General features: G+C 43.0%; 2 protein-coding genes across 2 annotated transcripts in view; one reads left to right on the top strand and one right to left on the bottom strand.

Annotated features, from left to right (window-relative positions):
* Positions 1-4,956: 4,956 nt before the first annotated feature.
* cldn33b (claudin 33b) lies at positions 4,957-6,080 on the bottom strand. The gene has a single exon (XM_020603420.1). The coding sequence runs from the start codon at positions 5,951-5,953 to the stop codon at positions 5,294-5,296; it is 660 nt and encodes a 219-aa protein (XP_020459076.1). The 5' UTR covers positions 5,954-6,080; the 3' UTR covers positions 4,957-5,293.
* A 2,413-nt stretch (positions 6,081-8,493) lies between these two features.
* The window catches only part of wwc3 (WWC family member 3), a 41,436-nt gene continuing 32,753 nt past the window's right edge, over positions 8,494-17,176 (top strand). The window contains exon 1 of the mRNA XM_020603415.1: positions 8,494-8,987. Within this exon, the coding sequence (XP_020459071.1) occupies positions 8,842-8,987 (146 nt within the window). The 5' untranslated portion in view covers positions 8,494-8,841. The remainder of the gene's footprint in view (positions 8,988-17,176) is intronic.

The following is a 17,176-nucleotide window of genomic DNA, read 5'->3' on the forward strand; positions in this document are numbered from 1 at the left end:
GTTGGTGACCTCTGTGCACTATGTGTCTCAGCATCCGCTGACCCCGCTCTGTGATTTTACATGGCCTACCACTTTGTGGCTGAGTTTCTGTCGTTCCCAATCGCCTCCACTTTGTTATAATACCACTAACAGTTGACTGTGGAATATTTAGTAGCGAGGAAATTTCACGACTGGACTTATTGCACAGGTGGCATCCTATCACGGTACCACACTGGAGTTCACTGAGCTCCTGAGAGCGACCCATTCTTTCACAAATGTTTGTAGAAGAGGTTTGCATGCCTATGTGTTTGATTATATACACCTGTAACCATGGAGTTGGTTGGAACACCTGAATACAATGATTTGGATGTGTATAAAGGCCACAAGAACCCATCAGATGCTTTTGGCCACTTGGTGGCAGTGGAGCAAAAACAACTCTGACGTGTTAGCATACATTCACTCATCCAACAGATACAGAGCAACATTAGCATTTATTTGGCATCGTGTTTCTGTCCACTTGATCAATCTGAGTCCAATATTAAATAATTTTAGCTCTGTTTTGGTCTTCACTCACTCATGAAGGAAGATCTTTAGCTTATCTGAGCTCTATATCTGCTTTGTACTGATTAAAGTTGCAGTATGTAACTTAAGGTAGCACAAGTATGAAACTCCAACTGGTCCGCTCTGCTCCGCCCACCGCTCCCTCTTCGTGCTCCACTGTGCTGTACTACGATCTGCTCTGCTCAGCCACACTCTGTCCAGCTCTTCAGATATTAGGCTTTATGAAATTACAAGAAATGACTGGTTAGAGAGGTCAATTCTGCTCAAAACCTTTTATAAGCTAAAAGCTAAAAATAAAAAAGCTATCTGCACTGTTACCAGTGCTGTTCAATGAGTCTGGGTCGCTCCCTCTTCGTGCTCCACTGTGCTGTACTACGATCTGCTCTGCTCAGCCACACTCTGTCCAGCTCTTCAGATATTAGGCTATATGAAATTACAAGAAATGACTGGTTAGAGAGGTCAATTCTGCTCAAAACCTTTTATAAGCTAAAAGCTAAAAATAAAAAAGCTATCTGCACTGTTACCAGTGCTGTTCAATGAGTCTGGGTCACAGGAGGCTTTGACAGCACGTCTCCACATTAAGACTAAAAGTACATACTGTAGCTTTAGTGTTCACCAGCTTGTGGCTAACTGTGTTGGGAAGCTAGCATACAGAGAGACAGTATACACACCCAGCACAACATTTATTCAGGGTTGTATCAATATCCACCTGATCTATGGATCAATGTCATTACTATCCCTCTAAGGAAATTATCCTAGATTAGCTCTTTAGCTGCTAAATGCTCCACTATTGTTCACCATCTTGTTGCTAACTTGGTGAAATATTTGTACTGGTGTCCAATGGGGTACTTTAGGACATTTTTGGTGAAAACAGGTGCCTCCAGAATTTACAATATGAAGTGCTGAGACAGTAAACAAAAACAGTAAAGTTGTGAGCCAAACAAATATGAGCCAATAGAAGAAAATATGCTGTTGTGGACTATGCAGAGTTGGTGATAATTACCTGTGGGCTTGTCACTGTGAGGAAACCTTTCACATACAAGTAGTCATGTATGCATTATTAAAAAAAAAAGTTGATTATAGCAAGTTTCATGTAGGCTGCTACATGTACTGTATATGATATGTCTATGCTGCTGTCATTCTTAATCAAATCTACAGATAACATGCCAACTACATTGTTTTAAATGTGAAGTGAGTTACCAGAGTTCAGGGATCGATGCATATCTAAGTGTTCTAACTTTTAATAAACCTTATCTCTTCAGTGCTATTCTTTCTGAGCACTCTGAGTGACCTGAGCATTACTGTAATGACTAATCAGCATAATCACCACACAGGCTAGGGGGAGGTGTCATGACATGCCAAGGCCCCTTGTGCAGGTCAGGTTGACTGGGGGCCCTGCTCATGTGATCTGGGTAGGAGGCTGACGAGAACAGGCATGTGAGTACGGAGAGGGGGCTGCCTCACAGTAGTGATTGTTACCAGGAGAGGCACACACACACTGTGGCCCAGTGGCCTCCTGCACCTCTCTGGAGGCGGCTAGCTGTTGAGGAACAAAAGACCCTCTTCAGCCAAGCACAGCTCTGTGTCAGAAGCACAAGTCCCAGAAGTGGATGAATGGTAGACCTGCTCTGACCCTTAAAGAAAAGTAGCAAAATGAAATATGTTCAGACAAAACTGGTGCCAAGAATCTGTAACAGAAACCTTTGATTCTTATTTGAGTATAACAGAATATTATTCATAAACATTCCTCTAGATAAGAGAGCTGGGAAAAAATATTTAAATAATTCCCTGTCCTTCCCTGGGTCTCTGTCTTCACCACCCTCCCACCACTCTCTTGCACATTCCCCTCTGCAGATAAGCCTGATATATAATCCCCTGAGCTGCTCATATTTTATCTAATCTGTTATGCCAAGTCATCAGCACTATCAGCTATAATATATTATAGAGGAACACTGATAAAAAGACTGAGAAAGCAAGGAATATGATCAGTGCCAGTATTTTTATATGTAGTATATTTTAGTTCAACTGATGACATTTTTTGGATTGGTGGTAAAGCTCCAGGCAGATGAGCAATAATGCCTCAAACTACGACAATCATTCATCAGGATTACATAAATATTTATTACAGACAGTGCCATATCCATGTGTAGCCAGTGATGGAAATCACTACAGTTACACAGGTACAGTTTTGAGGTACTTTAAAGGAATGTTCCCATTTGAAGCTATATATATATATATATATGAAATATTTTATTTACATAAAAATGCATAAATAAAATATGATTATGAAATACAATACACTGACAAAGATTAAACCAGTGGTTGTTATCAAGTTGACCAAAGAGTAATTTCCTCTCTGAAAGGTAAACTCCACCAGGCCTCCCACTGCCCATGTGGGAAAAAAATGCATGAAGCTACTTGTTTCTCCAGCAGGAGCTGTGCAAAAATCTAATAAACATCCTCAAGTGATGTCAACTGAGTCAGCATCTGTTGCATCTTAAGACTACAAGTTTGAAAATGAACAAACCAGGGTGATGATTTGGTGGGGGTGGAGGGTGGTGTTAGACAGAAAGGCGCTTGCCAGTAGCCTGCTGCTTATATCTAGCAGCTGCACACACTGTTCTAATTGTTGGCACTGTGGGTAATGTAGGCACAAGGTTTGGACAAGGTTTAATTCAGATAACTGTTCAAGGTAAAAAAGTAAAAGTAAAAGTAAAATAATCTACAAAAAGTAAACGTTAGAGCATTGTGTGGCAGGTTTTGTTCTTTTCCTTTTCTCTTTCTTTTCTTCCATCTAACATTAATTATCTCACGACCTCTGATTTATCTTGTGACCCTTGGGAGGAGCACTACCCCTTGTTTAGCAACCACTGTACTAAACTAGCTAACTGTGAATAATGAAGTTAAAAAGAAACTCTTTCTCGAGCAGCTATGGGAACACGTTGCCTATACACCGATGCATCATTATTAAAACATTCCTATGGCCCGACACTTTTACTTTTGATCATTTTGCTTGCATTTTGCTGATAATAATTCTTTTCTTTACTGATGCAGGAGGTAATTCTGTTCTCATCTTTCATCTCTTGGATAAAACAGATTATCTGGTTAACACAGCTGGGGGCATTATCATTACTGTTTAAGACTGTTAAGATCGACACCTCTGTTGGTATAGTGAGTGGCACTGAATATAATATCTTGTCAAAGTTTGATCTCAGATTTGGAGCTTTGGTTCTCTCTGAATTGTCAGAATAGAGGCTTATGTTACAGTTAGTAATTTCCACAGGTAATAAATCAGTTGGGCAAGAAGTCAACATTTTTAGACAGTTTTTGTCTATCAATCTTCACCTCAGGTTTGTTTGTTTGCATCTGTGTGCATTTAGACATTGCTCATGAGAAAAAGACACACCTATTCCGTTTTGTTGCATGGACACTGCCTGGACCCAGAGAAGCAGTCTTACAGTAAATTGTTGCATGGACCCAGAGAAGCAGTCTTACAGTAATCAAAACAAAGATCTCTGCAGCTGTTTTCACTGCCTGCCCGCTGGAAGACAGCGGGGCCCTTCCTCCAGCCAGTGTGGCATCAGTGGACAGAGGGTGCCTCTCCATCTGCTCCATGCTCTCTGGCTGTGAGGCCTGACAGAAGCACTGACAGCCACATAGACACCTTACAGCACATCATGCTGTAAGAGCACACTCCACAGTACCATCATTAGGATGTTTAGGTTTAGAAATGATGTCACTGTGCCTGTGTGTATGTAAATGATGCAGACACTTTTTAAGTGTGGAGGGCAGCGGCGCCCCCTGACCTTGGCAAATTTGTGTAATTATGTCAAAGCGGGAGCTGCCAAGGGGAACCTGTTCAACATTCCTCACAGTACATGTTGCCCATTAAAGCATTCATTAAACAAAGCTTAGCCCAGCGAGTGACCAGGAAATCTGATGGAATTAGTTTCAAGCTGCGTTTCCACCACCAGAGACACGCTCGACAAAGACGGCTGTGTTCTGTCCCCTCCCCTGCTCAGCTTGTCATCTGTTTAGAAGGCGACCAGGGACAGCTTCAGACCAAAATAGGTTACAGGTTTATGTGACTAACTGGAAACCAAGCGAGGAAAGATCAAGACAGCAGCCATGTTTCTGCCTCTGACATAACTGAGGATAAACTGTTTCATACAAAGTCATGTCACAGCTTCTCATTTTGTCAACATAAACAGAAAAGAAAAGAGAATACAAAACTAGCACAAAAATACAATTTTAAATGAAAAAAGACACAACCTGTCAATATAATTTCAATAGAATTCTTTATATGAATGAACTAAATGTGCTGCACCCTGCAGCACATAGGCAGCTTTACCAGGCACAGAACGTGTGCTTTCTCTGCTTTAGTGTCAGAAATAACTTAAATCACAGCATTTTCAAAGCTACATTTTCAATCCCAGAACAGGAAATATAACACATTTTACAAAACATATCCTTAAAAAAATGTCATATTCATTCATATATATAGTTTTTCCTGGTCACAGCAGAGAGTCTTAAAATATCATGTTGGATTGTGCAGGTGAGTCATTTAAAGTAGCTCAGACATGGTGTGAATTTCTTTGTTTTACAGAATCTATGAAGTGATGAAGCAACCCTTATACAGTATGGTGATGCTGATATTTATATTAGTGTTTTAAAGTAGTCTGAAGTAGAGTTCTACAGGTGATTGTGGCATGCTGTCAGTCTCTATACATGTAAATCTTTCACACTTTGTTTCTTAAACATACTCTGAGCGCTTCCTGAAGTTCACATCTATATTCATTGCCCGGTACCTCTGTTGCACCACAGGCTGAGGCTCCACCTGTGAACGCAAACAAGAGGTGACCAGAAGCAGCCCGGACACTATGAGAAGAAATCCTCCTGCCCAGCCGCAGAACAGGGCACCTCCAAACTCCCACCGTGGAACCACATCAGGTATTGTGTCATCAAAGAAATGTAGCACGGCTGAATGGGCCATGTATGACACAGGGATCAGACACAGCACTCCAGAAACCATCCCCAGCAGCCCTCCTATGATAGTTAAAGTCTTCTTGGTTCGAGAGCCTTCATGATCTTTACAGCTCTTTATCATGTAAAGTCCAGGTATAGCCACCAGGATTCCCAGCATGCCCACAGTGAGGGATGCGCACATGAGGATGCGAGCTAGCTTGAGGTTAGTGGACAAGCCCAGCAGGCTGTCATAAGCCCTACACTCCAGCCCCCCAACATCCTGGACCACACAGGTCTCCCACAGGCCCAGCTCGTAGCTCTCCACAGGCAGCAGCTCCGTGGACATGGTCAGCCACTGTGGTGAGATAGTGGTGGCTAAAGCGCACAGCCATGCTCCCACATACACCAGCATCCCAAGCAGCTCCAAAGCGCAGGTTAACGTGTCCATCTGCGTCTCTGACCCCCCACGCTTGACTGAGCCACAAGAGTTCTTTTTCTCTGAGGAGGCCTCTTGATGTCCACTCAAGACCGAAGCTGCTCACCTCACCTAGTAATTAGCGTTGACTGCTCTGGCTCTGGACTTGGAGCACTTTCACAAACAGTTCCCACTCAGAGGAACACACATCTTCCCATTCGGCCCTCCCCTTTGAGGTCCTCCTGCTCCCGCTGCCGTGCCAATGGGCAGCAGGGGCAGAGGCAAAGATAGCCAGGCTGCCACAAGATCAAATGCTTTTTTCCTCAACAGTAGGCTGCAGGGGACGCCAGTAGGTATAGGCAGGATAGTGTTTATGTATTTGTGTTGACTCCCTGGTGTCCACTTTTTGGATCTTGTGTGTCCTCAGAGATGCAGCAATTTCATTATATAAATAAGCAGACAAACAAACATGAACAGGAGAATAAAAACAAAGAACAGCTTCTCATTTACTGAGCTACCCACAGAGCTACTATGAAGGCTCCAGTTTTTGATCTTGTAATAAAAATTAAAACTCCTTTTACATCATTATTGTCTTTAAAAGCATGAGCTCATCTTTTAAACTTCTGAGCCTTTACACTCATAAACTAATGTTAATTAATTTATTATCCAGGGAATACAAATATGCACAAAAAATAAAGGTTGTGCATATGCATGTACCTAATTAATAGTACTACTACTACTACTACTAATAATGACTAATGTCATTTTTATATCCATCACTCTGGGGTAGCTATGTGACAGCCGGGCTTTTTGCTGCATGTGACCGAAATGGAAACAACAGTAGTTTATTGTGTGTCCTCATATGAACATGGCCTGTGGGAAATTAGTGTAGGAGGCTATAGATCAAAGCTGTGAAAACACACACTCATGCAACTATACACAAGCACAAACAAACAAAAAGGCACAGATAAAATCCCCAGCAGAAAATGCTCACCTGACTAGTCTGACTTCTTGACACGTGCACACAAACTGTGTGTTGTACTGGTGTCAGGCTGCAACAGGCTGCACAGGGGGCTGGAACAACTATATCAAACTCTAGCCTCAGAGACACCACTGTAGAAGAACATCCCTTCAGTGACTCGTGTAGAGAATGTATTTGTCATAATCACGTTTGGCAACAAAAACTCACCAGGAAATTCATCTGAATGTCACATCACACTGGATTTTAATCACTATATGAGGAACTTAAGGAAAACTAAGAGGAAATAATTAGTGTTGATGCAGTTCCTGATAAACAAAGATAGGCATCAACAATGGTCCTGTATTACTTCAAATGTCAAAAACCTGAATCCAGTTCCACCTCAGTGCCAGTCTGTCACTCAAACACACAAATAACCCCACAAGCATGATACACACTATGACAGCGTTTATTAGGGTAAGACTTTATTGATCCCACAATGGGGAAATTCCAGTGTTCCAGCCGCATTACAGAGCAAACAACAAAACACCACAGGGACCTCCAAGAAGCAAAGCTAAAAACAAGACAAAACATAGCACTTGAGAGAAATCAAGAACAAGAATATTACTGCCACAATTAATTCCACAATTGGGAAAAACTGCATATATCAACAGCAGTAGAGACTAAACAACAGACACCATAAGAACAGCAGACACCGCAAGGAAAACAAAAGAAAAGCTAATCAAGAATACCAAAAACAAGACAGTACAAGCATTTCAGAGAAATCAGGAACAAGATATTGTTCCCATATTAATCTGATTTTGTTATATCCAGCCATATATATGTTTCCTCTAGCCTTAGCTTTTATTTCCTTTGCCCCAGGAGGACCTGTGGCCTCATTACAATGACACAAAGTTTAACTTTTATTTTGTTGCGCTCACTATTATAAGTTGTTCCTGCAGCTGCTCCATGGTGGTCTTGTTGCATGTTGTACCTAATGGGCCCCAAGGGGCAGATAATGGTTTTTAAGTGTCTGGGAGGCCTTAGGCAGTCCTAAATGGAGGGGCCTGGAACAAGACTACTGGGATTTAGCTGGCACTCTATCTGGCCAAACATTGAAACTCTTGCTCTATCAATTTCTTTGTGCTTGATTTAAACTTGAAGTATAATAAACATCCATCCATCCATGATCTATACCGCTTACTCCTGAATGGGGTCGCGGGAAGGGCATAAACAGCATCAGTAAATACCACTACACACTACACACCCCAGATCCACAGAACCAGCCCCATTAGCCCAGAGCTGCTCGTAGACACCGGGTGGCGCCGGTGCACCGCTTTAATAACCCCGCAGTCCCAAAGCACGGCCTTGTCATTGTATCCGGGGGGAGCTGTCCGTGGAGTGAAATGAAAGTTAAACGCCTTAAACTATTGACCTATTTCTGTGATTTCCCTTTTTCATAACCATATAATGTTAGTGAATTCATGTAAATGCATTCGGGGCTGAGAGAAGCTCCAGCGGCCAGACTTGCCCTGCTGGCCGCCTGGGCTTTAAGGCGGGGGGGCGCCCCACGGCCGCGTTTTCCCTTCAACAATAAATGAACGTGTGGAGCTCTGACGTCTCCCCATTGGACGGAGGAGCTCCTCGGGCCTACGTCCGACCGTTTATGCAAATGAGCTCTACCCGAATATGGACACGGAGGAATAAGACATGGTGGAGGAGGCGAACATGGACGACCGAGGACCGTGAGAGCGCCGTGTTTTCTGCGGGGTTGTAGGAAGAAGTGGATGTACCTCCCGTGGGACTTTTTCAGCGGAGAACCTCGGTGGAAAGTTTTGTATTTATGTCTATTTGCGCCGACAAGTGCGTCGAGGTAGACTTTGTGGTAATGCAGTGAAGAGCGACTGTTTCTGGGGATAAAAAGCAGGGCAGGGGGCTTCAGCCGTCTACCCATCCAGACGCTATGCCGTGGGTCAGCGGCAGTAAGCGCAGAGAGAGCTCGGAGCTGCCGCTGCCCGCGGGCTGGGAGGAAGCCCGGGACTATGATGGCAGAGTGTTTTATATCGACCACAACACCCGGCAAACTTCATGGATTGACCCCAGAGATAGGTATGCTGAAGGCCTGGGAATACTGGGATAACACACACAACACAAAGTAGCGGTAATTCAACAAGTCCTCCTTACAAACTAACTTAACTTAGTACAGCAGGAGATGCCAGGGCGACCGGAAGGAGACAGGGAGGGGGCGACAGCGACGACTTCAAGTGAGGCAGTTTTGTGTGTGTGTGTGGTGGTGGGGGGGGCCGGGGCAGTAACTTCCCTCCATTCCCTTTAACGTGATACAAGGTTCCCGTGGATAACGTAGGCACGACCGATGAATCAGCTGAGATCTGGCAGCAGCTGTGCCCCCCCCACCTCCTGAAAAGGTTCCTCTGCACACACGGGATGTAACGCCCATGGTCACCTATGGTGCAGCTGCTCTGTTAACGTTTTCCACTGTGGCTTTTTAACGTAATGTCCGACAGCCTTGTGCCAGATATGACATGGGCTTTGACAGCAGCTCCAGTCTTTCCAGTTCATTATGTGTCAGAGGAGTCGGTGTAACCAAACAGCAGCATGTGTTTTGTACAGCACACACACAAATCCCGTGGTTCTGCTCATCTGAGTGTTTTGTAATCTGTCTCTTCTTCATGGAAGACAAAACTAAGTCTGTCTGAAACCTCAGTAGTTCCGACTCATCGGTAGATTTATGACATCCAGTGACCTGAAGCATTCCTGGTTCACACACCTAACACAGAGACCCATTGTTATCCAGTTCTCCTTTTCATACAAAGAAACCTCCTTGAGACCTGCAGTGTGTCAAGTACAGCTCTGAAGTTTACTGATAATGGCACAGTTCATCCCAGAATTACCCTTAGTGTGTGTGTGTTTCAGTGGGTTGGAGAATGAAGCTGCAATAGTGCAAGATCTTTAAACTCCAACTCCCAGAGATCCTTGTGAAAGTATGTGAGGAATGCAAGTTGGGCCACTGGGAAAGCTGCAAGGATGTGCTTGTGTGGGGACTAGGGTTTCACCAACCCAGATACAGGCTCGCTCAGGCATTCAGAGCAGACTTTGTGAGATTATTGGGAATTATAGCAAGTATTTGAACTCTGCTGCATTATGAGGGAAAGCCAGAAGTTCACAAAAACAACACTCCAATATGGCTGGGGATGCAAGTCTAGTTTGAATTTCTGTTTCATGCTGCATGTAATCTAGATAAGAAAAATGTGATTTCCTTGAAGGCGCCCTCCTCCCTGCAAGTTGATTACCCATTGTTATGTGAAGCTGATAGCAGTTTCACAAGTAGTGATTTATAGGTTATCTCAGCCAGAGGAATGTCTTCTGTCACCACCTGATATTGACTTTCCAATAAATTACATCACTACCAGCTCTAAATGCTGAATTTCTACTAATGTGCTACTGATACAAAAAGGTGTCAGCTACACAATCAGTGTTATCACTTTAAGAAACATAGTTCCTTCCATCAGCTGCAAGATAAGTGGACTGTTTGCATGCCACATGGGTATGATGTGGATGGAGGGATCAGAGAGCAGTGATAACAATTCCATTGTTGTTCCTGTTTGTTGAGGCCCTGTTTGACAGATGCTGCAGCAAAAGTCAAAAGCTGATGTGTTGTCTGGTAAAAGCCACATGTTATTACATGTCATCATGAGGTACAGGCTTTTAGCCTCATGTGATGTACAGCTACATGAGATAGCGTACGAGCCGGAGACTTCAGAAACAAAGTGATTGTGATCTGATTCTTGAGATGTGCCACATGGAGTCATAGAAAGTGAACCAAATGTAGTCAAGTACAAGATCTATGCACTTCTTCCGGTCATTTTTAATGCAGTATCCTCATAAGGATGCTGCTGCTGTTGTTGTTGTTATAACTCGGCAGCTTAGTCATGTTATTGGATGGCACTGGTGTAAATTCCTAACTTTAATTGATCTGTTTATATTAATTTTCCTAATTTTAGTTAGAATGTAACTAATGTAATGTGATTATTTTCAGTGGATTAATCTGACACACCTTTTTCTATATGAATTGTTGGGTTTATAGTGTCAGAATATAGTTAATAAAAAAAAGGCATTTCACTCACATTTTGGCCATAAGATGATCTGTGTGTGATGACACAAAGGCCTCGAGAGCTCTTCATCAACTCACTGCAACAGCCTGTGTGAACACATTGTGTTTCACTGCCGACTTCAGGTACTGCCATCTGGCCTGATGTACAGTCCGCAGCTAGCATCATCTGATCAGTTCAAGCCTCGGGTCTGCTGACCCTGAAAGAGGCGTTTTGGCGGTGGATTCTCACCTAATCAGTGAAACCAAAGAATCACTGAGCTGAAATGTGATGACCATGATGTTCTGAGCTGTGTATCCAGCCAGAGGTGGTACTCTGGTTGTCTGCAGGCAGTAGTAGAGAGGCTGGATGGAGCTGTTTTGATCACATGACAGCATGTAGTGACAAGTTAGATCGATGTGTAGGGGGGATGCACCGAAACCTCATTTTTCCACACCGAGTACTTACATTTGAGTGCTTGCTGATATTGAGTACCTATATATGTATTTAATAATAATGCAGTATTTCTGCTATAAAAATTACAGTTACCATAAAGACAGGGTTATTTTCAGTAGTTGTTTCCTTTCTGATTGTGATTTATATAAATATATATATCTACAATAGGATACTGTTGCCGCTGTCCACAAATTAACACATAAATTTGTAGTATGTAAACAAACATGTTACAGCCACCAGTCCAACGCCATGTAACGTGGAACTGACTGAACTCCAAAGATTAGGAGCATGTAACGTCACAGTCGGTGATTTAAAATTGTAATTAGAAAAGAGTTCACGATCTTACATTAAACTGGCTACTGTGTGTGACATTATCGTGTCCTACACTGCTGGTACAGGAGCTGTTCAGCCTCCAAATCCACAAGTATTCAACTCCTATTCATACACAGAGCTCATTGGGTTCAACCTTTAACTACCTAAGATTAGTGTTTGCCTTCTTCTCGTCCACAACAGCTCACTGCAGTCAGTAGACCGAGCACCGTTTGGGTTTAGTGGGCATATGGGACCGTGCGAGCTGATCAAGAGGAGAGTGCAGACGTCCTATTTCTGCAAGTTTGTGTTCAGGTTGTTCAACAGCTATTTGATAAAGTGCTTGTACTCTCTGCAGCACTGGTGGATTTTGTTGCACATATCGAGCTTTGTTGTCTCAGTAACGTACAGCTTTGTCTCTAATCTGCTGTGTGTCAGCACCCGTCCCTCCCCATTCTAGACACAGAGCAGAGAAGCAGAGCTCGCAGTTGGCTTTACTTTTGTCATTGTCACTTATCTTAAAATATTTTCAAGCCACTGAAATTTCTTCTGCACTGCATAATGACCTGCTCAACCAGTGTTGCCACTAAGTGGTATGAGTGTGTAGTATCAGACAGGTTTTATGAGTTCAAGTACTAGAGGGTGGTATCGGACCTGATACTGGTATTGATGCATCCCTGTCGACGTGTGAATGCAGTGCATGTACACCAGGGAAACGGGTGAAGCAGCTCGCCGTCAGCATATGGATGGCTCTAACGCAGAAGTGCAGATTCTTGTATCAGCACTATGATGCAACCCAACCTTTAAGCACAAATTGAGAAATAAAAGCTCCTAAACATTGCATTTCCCAAAGCATCTACACCTCCTGCTGCTCATTGTCTCCAACCTTGATGATGATTATGTCTTGGAGGATGGTGGACACCTGGGGCAGCTTGGGGTGGCCCTGCCAGCTCCTGCAGCCAAGCATCTCTATGGGGCTTTTGTGTTACTGTGGAATGAGTGCTATGTTAGGCATGCCTACACTAATGCCCAGGGGCTCTTCTTGCTTGCGGCCCTAGACAAAGCAGCAGAACAGAGGCAGTTCCCATGTGTCTGCGGCGTCCTCTCCGTCCTGGGCCCTGTAGGCCTCCTTTATTAGCCCTGTTATGCAACAGCCGTGGCCGGCCTGCCGCTCGGCTAAGGGAGGCCTTTATACTTTGTCACAAAGCACATCAAATTCAATTATGCTGGAAACGGTGAGGTGTGTTTCTATGAACATGCCATTGCTTGATCCGGTGTCATTTTGCCTTATGTATTGTCTGCGTTCTGTTTCATGAGCAGTGTATTTGTCTTCAACGCTTTCCTTGCTCCTGGTTCTGGGAGTTCAAACCACGGTCCTCCAGCACTCTTTGACGTGCAGCGTTCCCAGCTGATGGCTTACATGGATGGTATACAACGACAGACAACACATATACACCCTAACTTCGATATTGCTTTACACCAGCTGCCCCTTACACATTAATTTCGATATTGCTTTACACCAGCTGCCCCTTCCTCAACAGCTACAGTCAGCAGTCAGACCTGTGGGGCGTGTGTATATTGTGACGAGTGCTACCTAAACAGGACGTGCCAGACTCAGTGGACCAACCTCAAGCTTTGGCAATGTCGCATTGATGTTGGTTGTTTTTTTTTTTTCTTTTCCGATTCCACACATCTGAGCAGTTCTCACTGAAAAAGAAAGATGGTTCTGTCTGTTTGCTGTGTAGTGCACATTTCTGTATTTGCCAGCTTGGACTCATTTTTTCAATCTTTACAAGTACAAATTCTCTTCTTTTGTAACGTAGTAGCTTTCATGTGCTTGTAGTTTATTTTGGTCATAGGTCTAAAATGAACAGTTAACTGTCTGGATATCGCCCCCCCCCCCCATTTAAAGACCTCGGTGCAGTATTTGTCAATAGTTTCAACTTCTCTCATGAAGACATACTTTATTATCTCGACCGTGTTATTCTGTTGTTCATCAACACCTGCATTCAGTTATGGGTTGTTAACAGTTAATCAGTTGTTAGCAGTGCGATGCACATGCTCATTGACTTTCTTGCTGAGGGTTACTGCCTGTGCAGTAAATAAGAAGACACAGCCAGCAGCAGGGTATCTTAGCTTAGCATAAAGACTGGAAACTATTACCCTGGGTCTGTCCAGAGGTGACAGAATCCACTGACTTGTTCCTCTAAAGCTCACTAATAATTCACTGTGTTTGTTTAATTCGTACAAAAGCCAAAATGTAAAAAAAAAAGCCATGTTGTGATTTTAAGAGAGGTTATGTGCCACACAGTTCCTTGGCCAGGTGCTTCTTGTCATTCTGACGGCACCTGATGTTGCCAAATGACAGTTCAGATATTAATTAGTGAGGTTTAGACATGCTGGGAATTTGTTATATCCAATTCCAGCATACTAACCCGCTAGTTGTTACCTCAATTTTATGTACCATAGAGACAGTGTGGGACTGATAGTCTTATCAGGAAGAAATTAAAGAAGCACATTTCCCAGAACTTTGTCTTTTTGATGAAATATTGTAATGAACTCTATCTTTAGGAGAAAAAGCCAACATCTTTAGACTGGGATACCCTGAACTCTAATGTAACTAATAACTATCAGTGAGAAAGCTTCCTTGCACACACACTGCGACAGGCACACTGACTGGATTCACTAATATTAAAATGAATATGGTCTGAATGCTACACTGTCCTCACAGTCACTGTATGCGCTGTAACTAAGTAGATGTTGCTTCCAAAGGACTACTTCTGCCTTTGAGAACATTTGTAAAATATCAAGTTAAGAAGCGGCGCCTCTTCTTGTGTATGACAGCCCCTTTAGCCGGGATAGCTGTTTTGACAGTTTTACCTTTGTCACAGTGGCCTCAGCTCTGCTCTGCTCCCAATCAGGCGAGGCTGTTCCCTTGTGCCCAGACCCTGTCTAAATGTGTACAGAGACATGGATGTCAGGCTACTTATAGAGACCTATTTCTAAAAGATTTGACACATAATGGGAGATGCGGCTGTCTGTCAGCTGCTACAGGCCTCGCTCTCAAATGCTGCCTCGGAGAAGAGGCTGGGCAGAAATGACATTCTTCCCAAAGTTGTTTTCACATTTCTTTTTTAACACAGAATGGAATTTTTAGACCAACAACTCATGTGGCCTTTTCTCCCTCATAGATTGTCTGTTGCCCCCTCCAGAGTGGTGCTAACAATATTAGAATGAAAGCAGGTGGTATATGTGCTGTATATCGGGGTTAAAAGGGGAACATGCAACATCGTGTCAGTGTCACATTTGTTGTTTTTCTGGTCACAGTGCTTGTCATTTCGAGGTTAAGCCTCAGTTCTTATTTGTAGATTTCAGCAGCTGGTTTGCTGGGAAGATAAAAGACTTTTAGTGGTCAGGTACGTTTGTCTTTTTGAGGCGTGCAGCTCGGTAACATTCTTCTATGGAGGTTGACTCTGGCTGTTCTTATCACACTAGTGTTGGGCTTATTTAAACAGTGAGCCGTCATACAATTAGGCATTAGTGTCAAAAATGCATCCCCTGAGCTCTTCTCCTCTGGAGGGTCTAAATTAATCAACGACAGTTTAATTTGGATAGACTCCACTGTCGGCTGACTGGAGTCTTAGTGAGCTCATTGTGGTGAAGCTGAAGAAGAACCCCAAACCAAAGTATTAAAACTGAGCTTCTTGGTTTCTGTCATTAACAAGAAGTACTATTTTTGCAGAATCTGCTGTTTGGCACGTCGTACTTGTTGTAGCTGAGAAACAAAGGCTGAGGAGCTGGTTGGAATAACCAGACCAAACGAGGTCCAGCAGTCTAGCCTCCAGTTTCACATGCCTTTCCCATGCTGCAGCCCACTGCCAGGCAAAGGGGAGGGGGCTGCTGCAGATAGAAATATCCTCTGGGACAACCCAGCATGGCACAGATTATTCTAGAATTAGCAAATATCTTTGACAACTAAATAAAGTTTGTGCGGAAGTTTTGAGCCAAAAGCAGACCCAGCAGCAGTTTATTCCTTCACAGCTGAACATGTTTGTCATTCTATCACTATCGTTTTCTATTTAAGATATGTCTCCTTTTCTATTTCAGCTTAGACTGAAACAAGATCCCGGTGAATGTGTAAAATTTTAGAACAAAACTTTGGCCTTTATTAATAACTACATCCATTCACTGCTGGCAGAGCACATAAACCAACCATACCAGTATTTTTTCATGGCTTCATGTTCATATTTTTTTTTTTGTACAAATATATATCCTGCACTGTACGTTGCCACTGGTGGGTTTCTCAGCAGTGCTGTCTGACTTTAAGTTTTTCCTGGTGTTAGATCTTTCATTGTTTTCTAGTTATGTGCTATCTCTAAATGGCTTGAGGTACAGTTAGAGGTAAGGCTGCAACCATCAGTTGTTTTCTTTATCAGGTAATCTGCCAAACATTTTTTTTTACAGATCCCAGGGCCCAAGCCTCTTGAAATGTCACGTTTGTCAGTCCAAAGCTCAGATGTTCAATATGGAATTATGGAAAATAGAGAAAAGCAGCAAACCTTGGCTTTGGCAGAGACGAGCGCCAGAGAATCTTCCTGCTTAAAATGATTATTTATCAAAATTGTTGATTTAATTTTTCAACAGTTTGATAAATGGATTTATCAGCTGATCATTTCAGCTCTAGTTAAAACTTAACTAAAATAAACCTGATGTGTGCCGTTTATTTCTTTGCCAAAGTTACTTATTGTTGCACGGCAATGCAGCAAAAATGGAGATGGGTTTGGCCCGGGTGATTAAAATAAGAACAGCATTTTAGAGAAACAAGTCCGCAGCTGCACGAGCAACTCAGGGAGGTTGTGTTTAAGTGCAGCAGTAATTTCAGCTTGATGTTAGCACGAGAACATGCTAATGTGCTGAACTTTAGTAATGTAGCATGCTAACGTTTGCTAATTAGTAATAAAGTGCAGTTGATGGGAATCCCATTAGTTTTGCAGGTATTTAACTATATCCCAAAGTTTGACAACTTAAGCTGTTGATCTGATAATGGTGCCATATGAGAAGTTGAGTTCAGTCTCTGGGGATCATGAATGTGTGTACCAAATGTCATTGTAATTCACTCAACAGTTATTGAGACATTAGACAAAAACCAACACAATTAAACCTAATGGTGCTGCCAGAGGAAAAATCAGGAGATCATTTAAGTCGCTAGGATCTTCCTCTGGGGATCATGAATGACTGATCAGCATTTCATGGCAATCCATCCTGCAGGTACTTGAGATATTTCACTGTGGACCTGAGTGGTGGACTGACTGCCAGACTCTTAGCATGGCCACAAACTCTCTGAAAGTGGCTGCCACCACCTGCTGCAGAATTACAGTAATCCTTTAGGAGCTCTATAATAATACTGTAATACTATATTAATTC

Source organism: Monopterus albus, unplaced genomic scaffold, assembly GCF_001952655.1.
Source record: "Monopterus albus unplaced genomic scaffold, M_albus_1.0 scaffold61.1, whole genome shotgun sequence".
NCBI classification, from domain to species: Eukaryota; Metazoa; Chordata; class Actinopteri; order Synbranchiformes; family Synbranchidae; genus Monopterus; species Monopterus albus.

Coding starts and splice junctions, on each gene's coding strand:
- cldn33b (XM_020603420.1), bottom strand. CDS start 5,953: ATGGACACGTTAACCTGCGCTTTGGAGCTGCTTGGGATGCTGGTGTAT.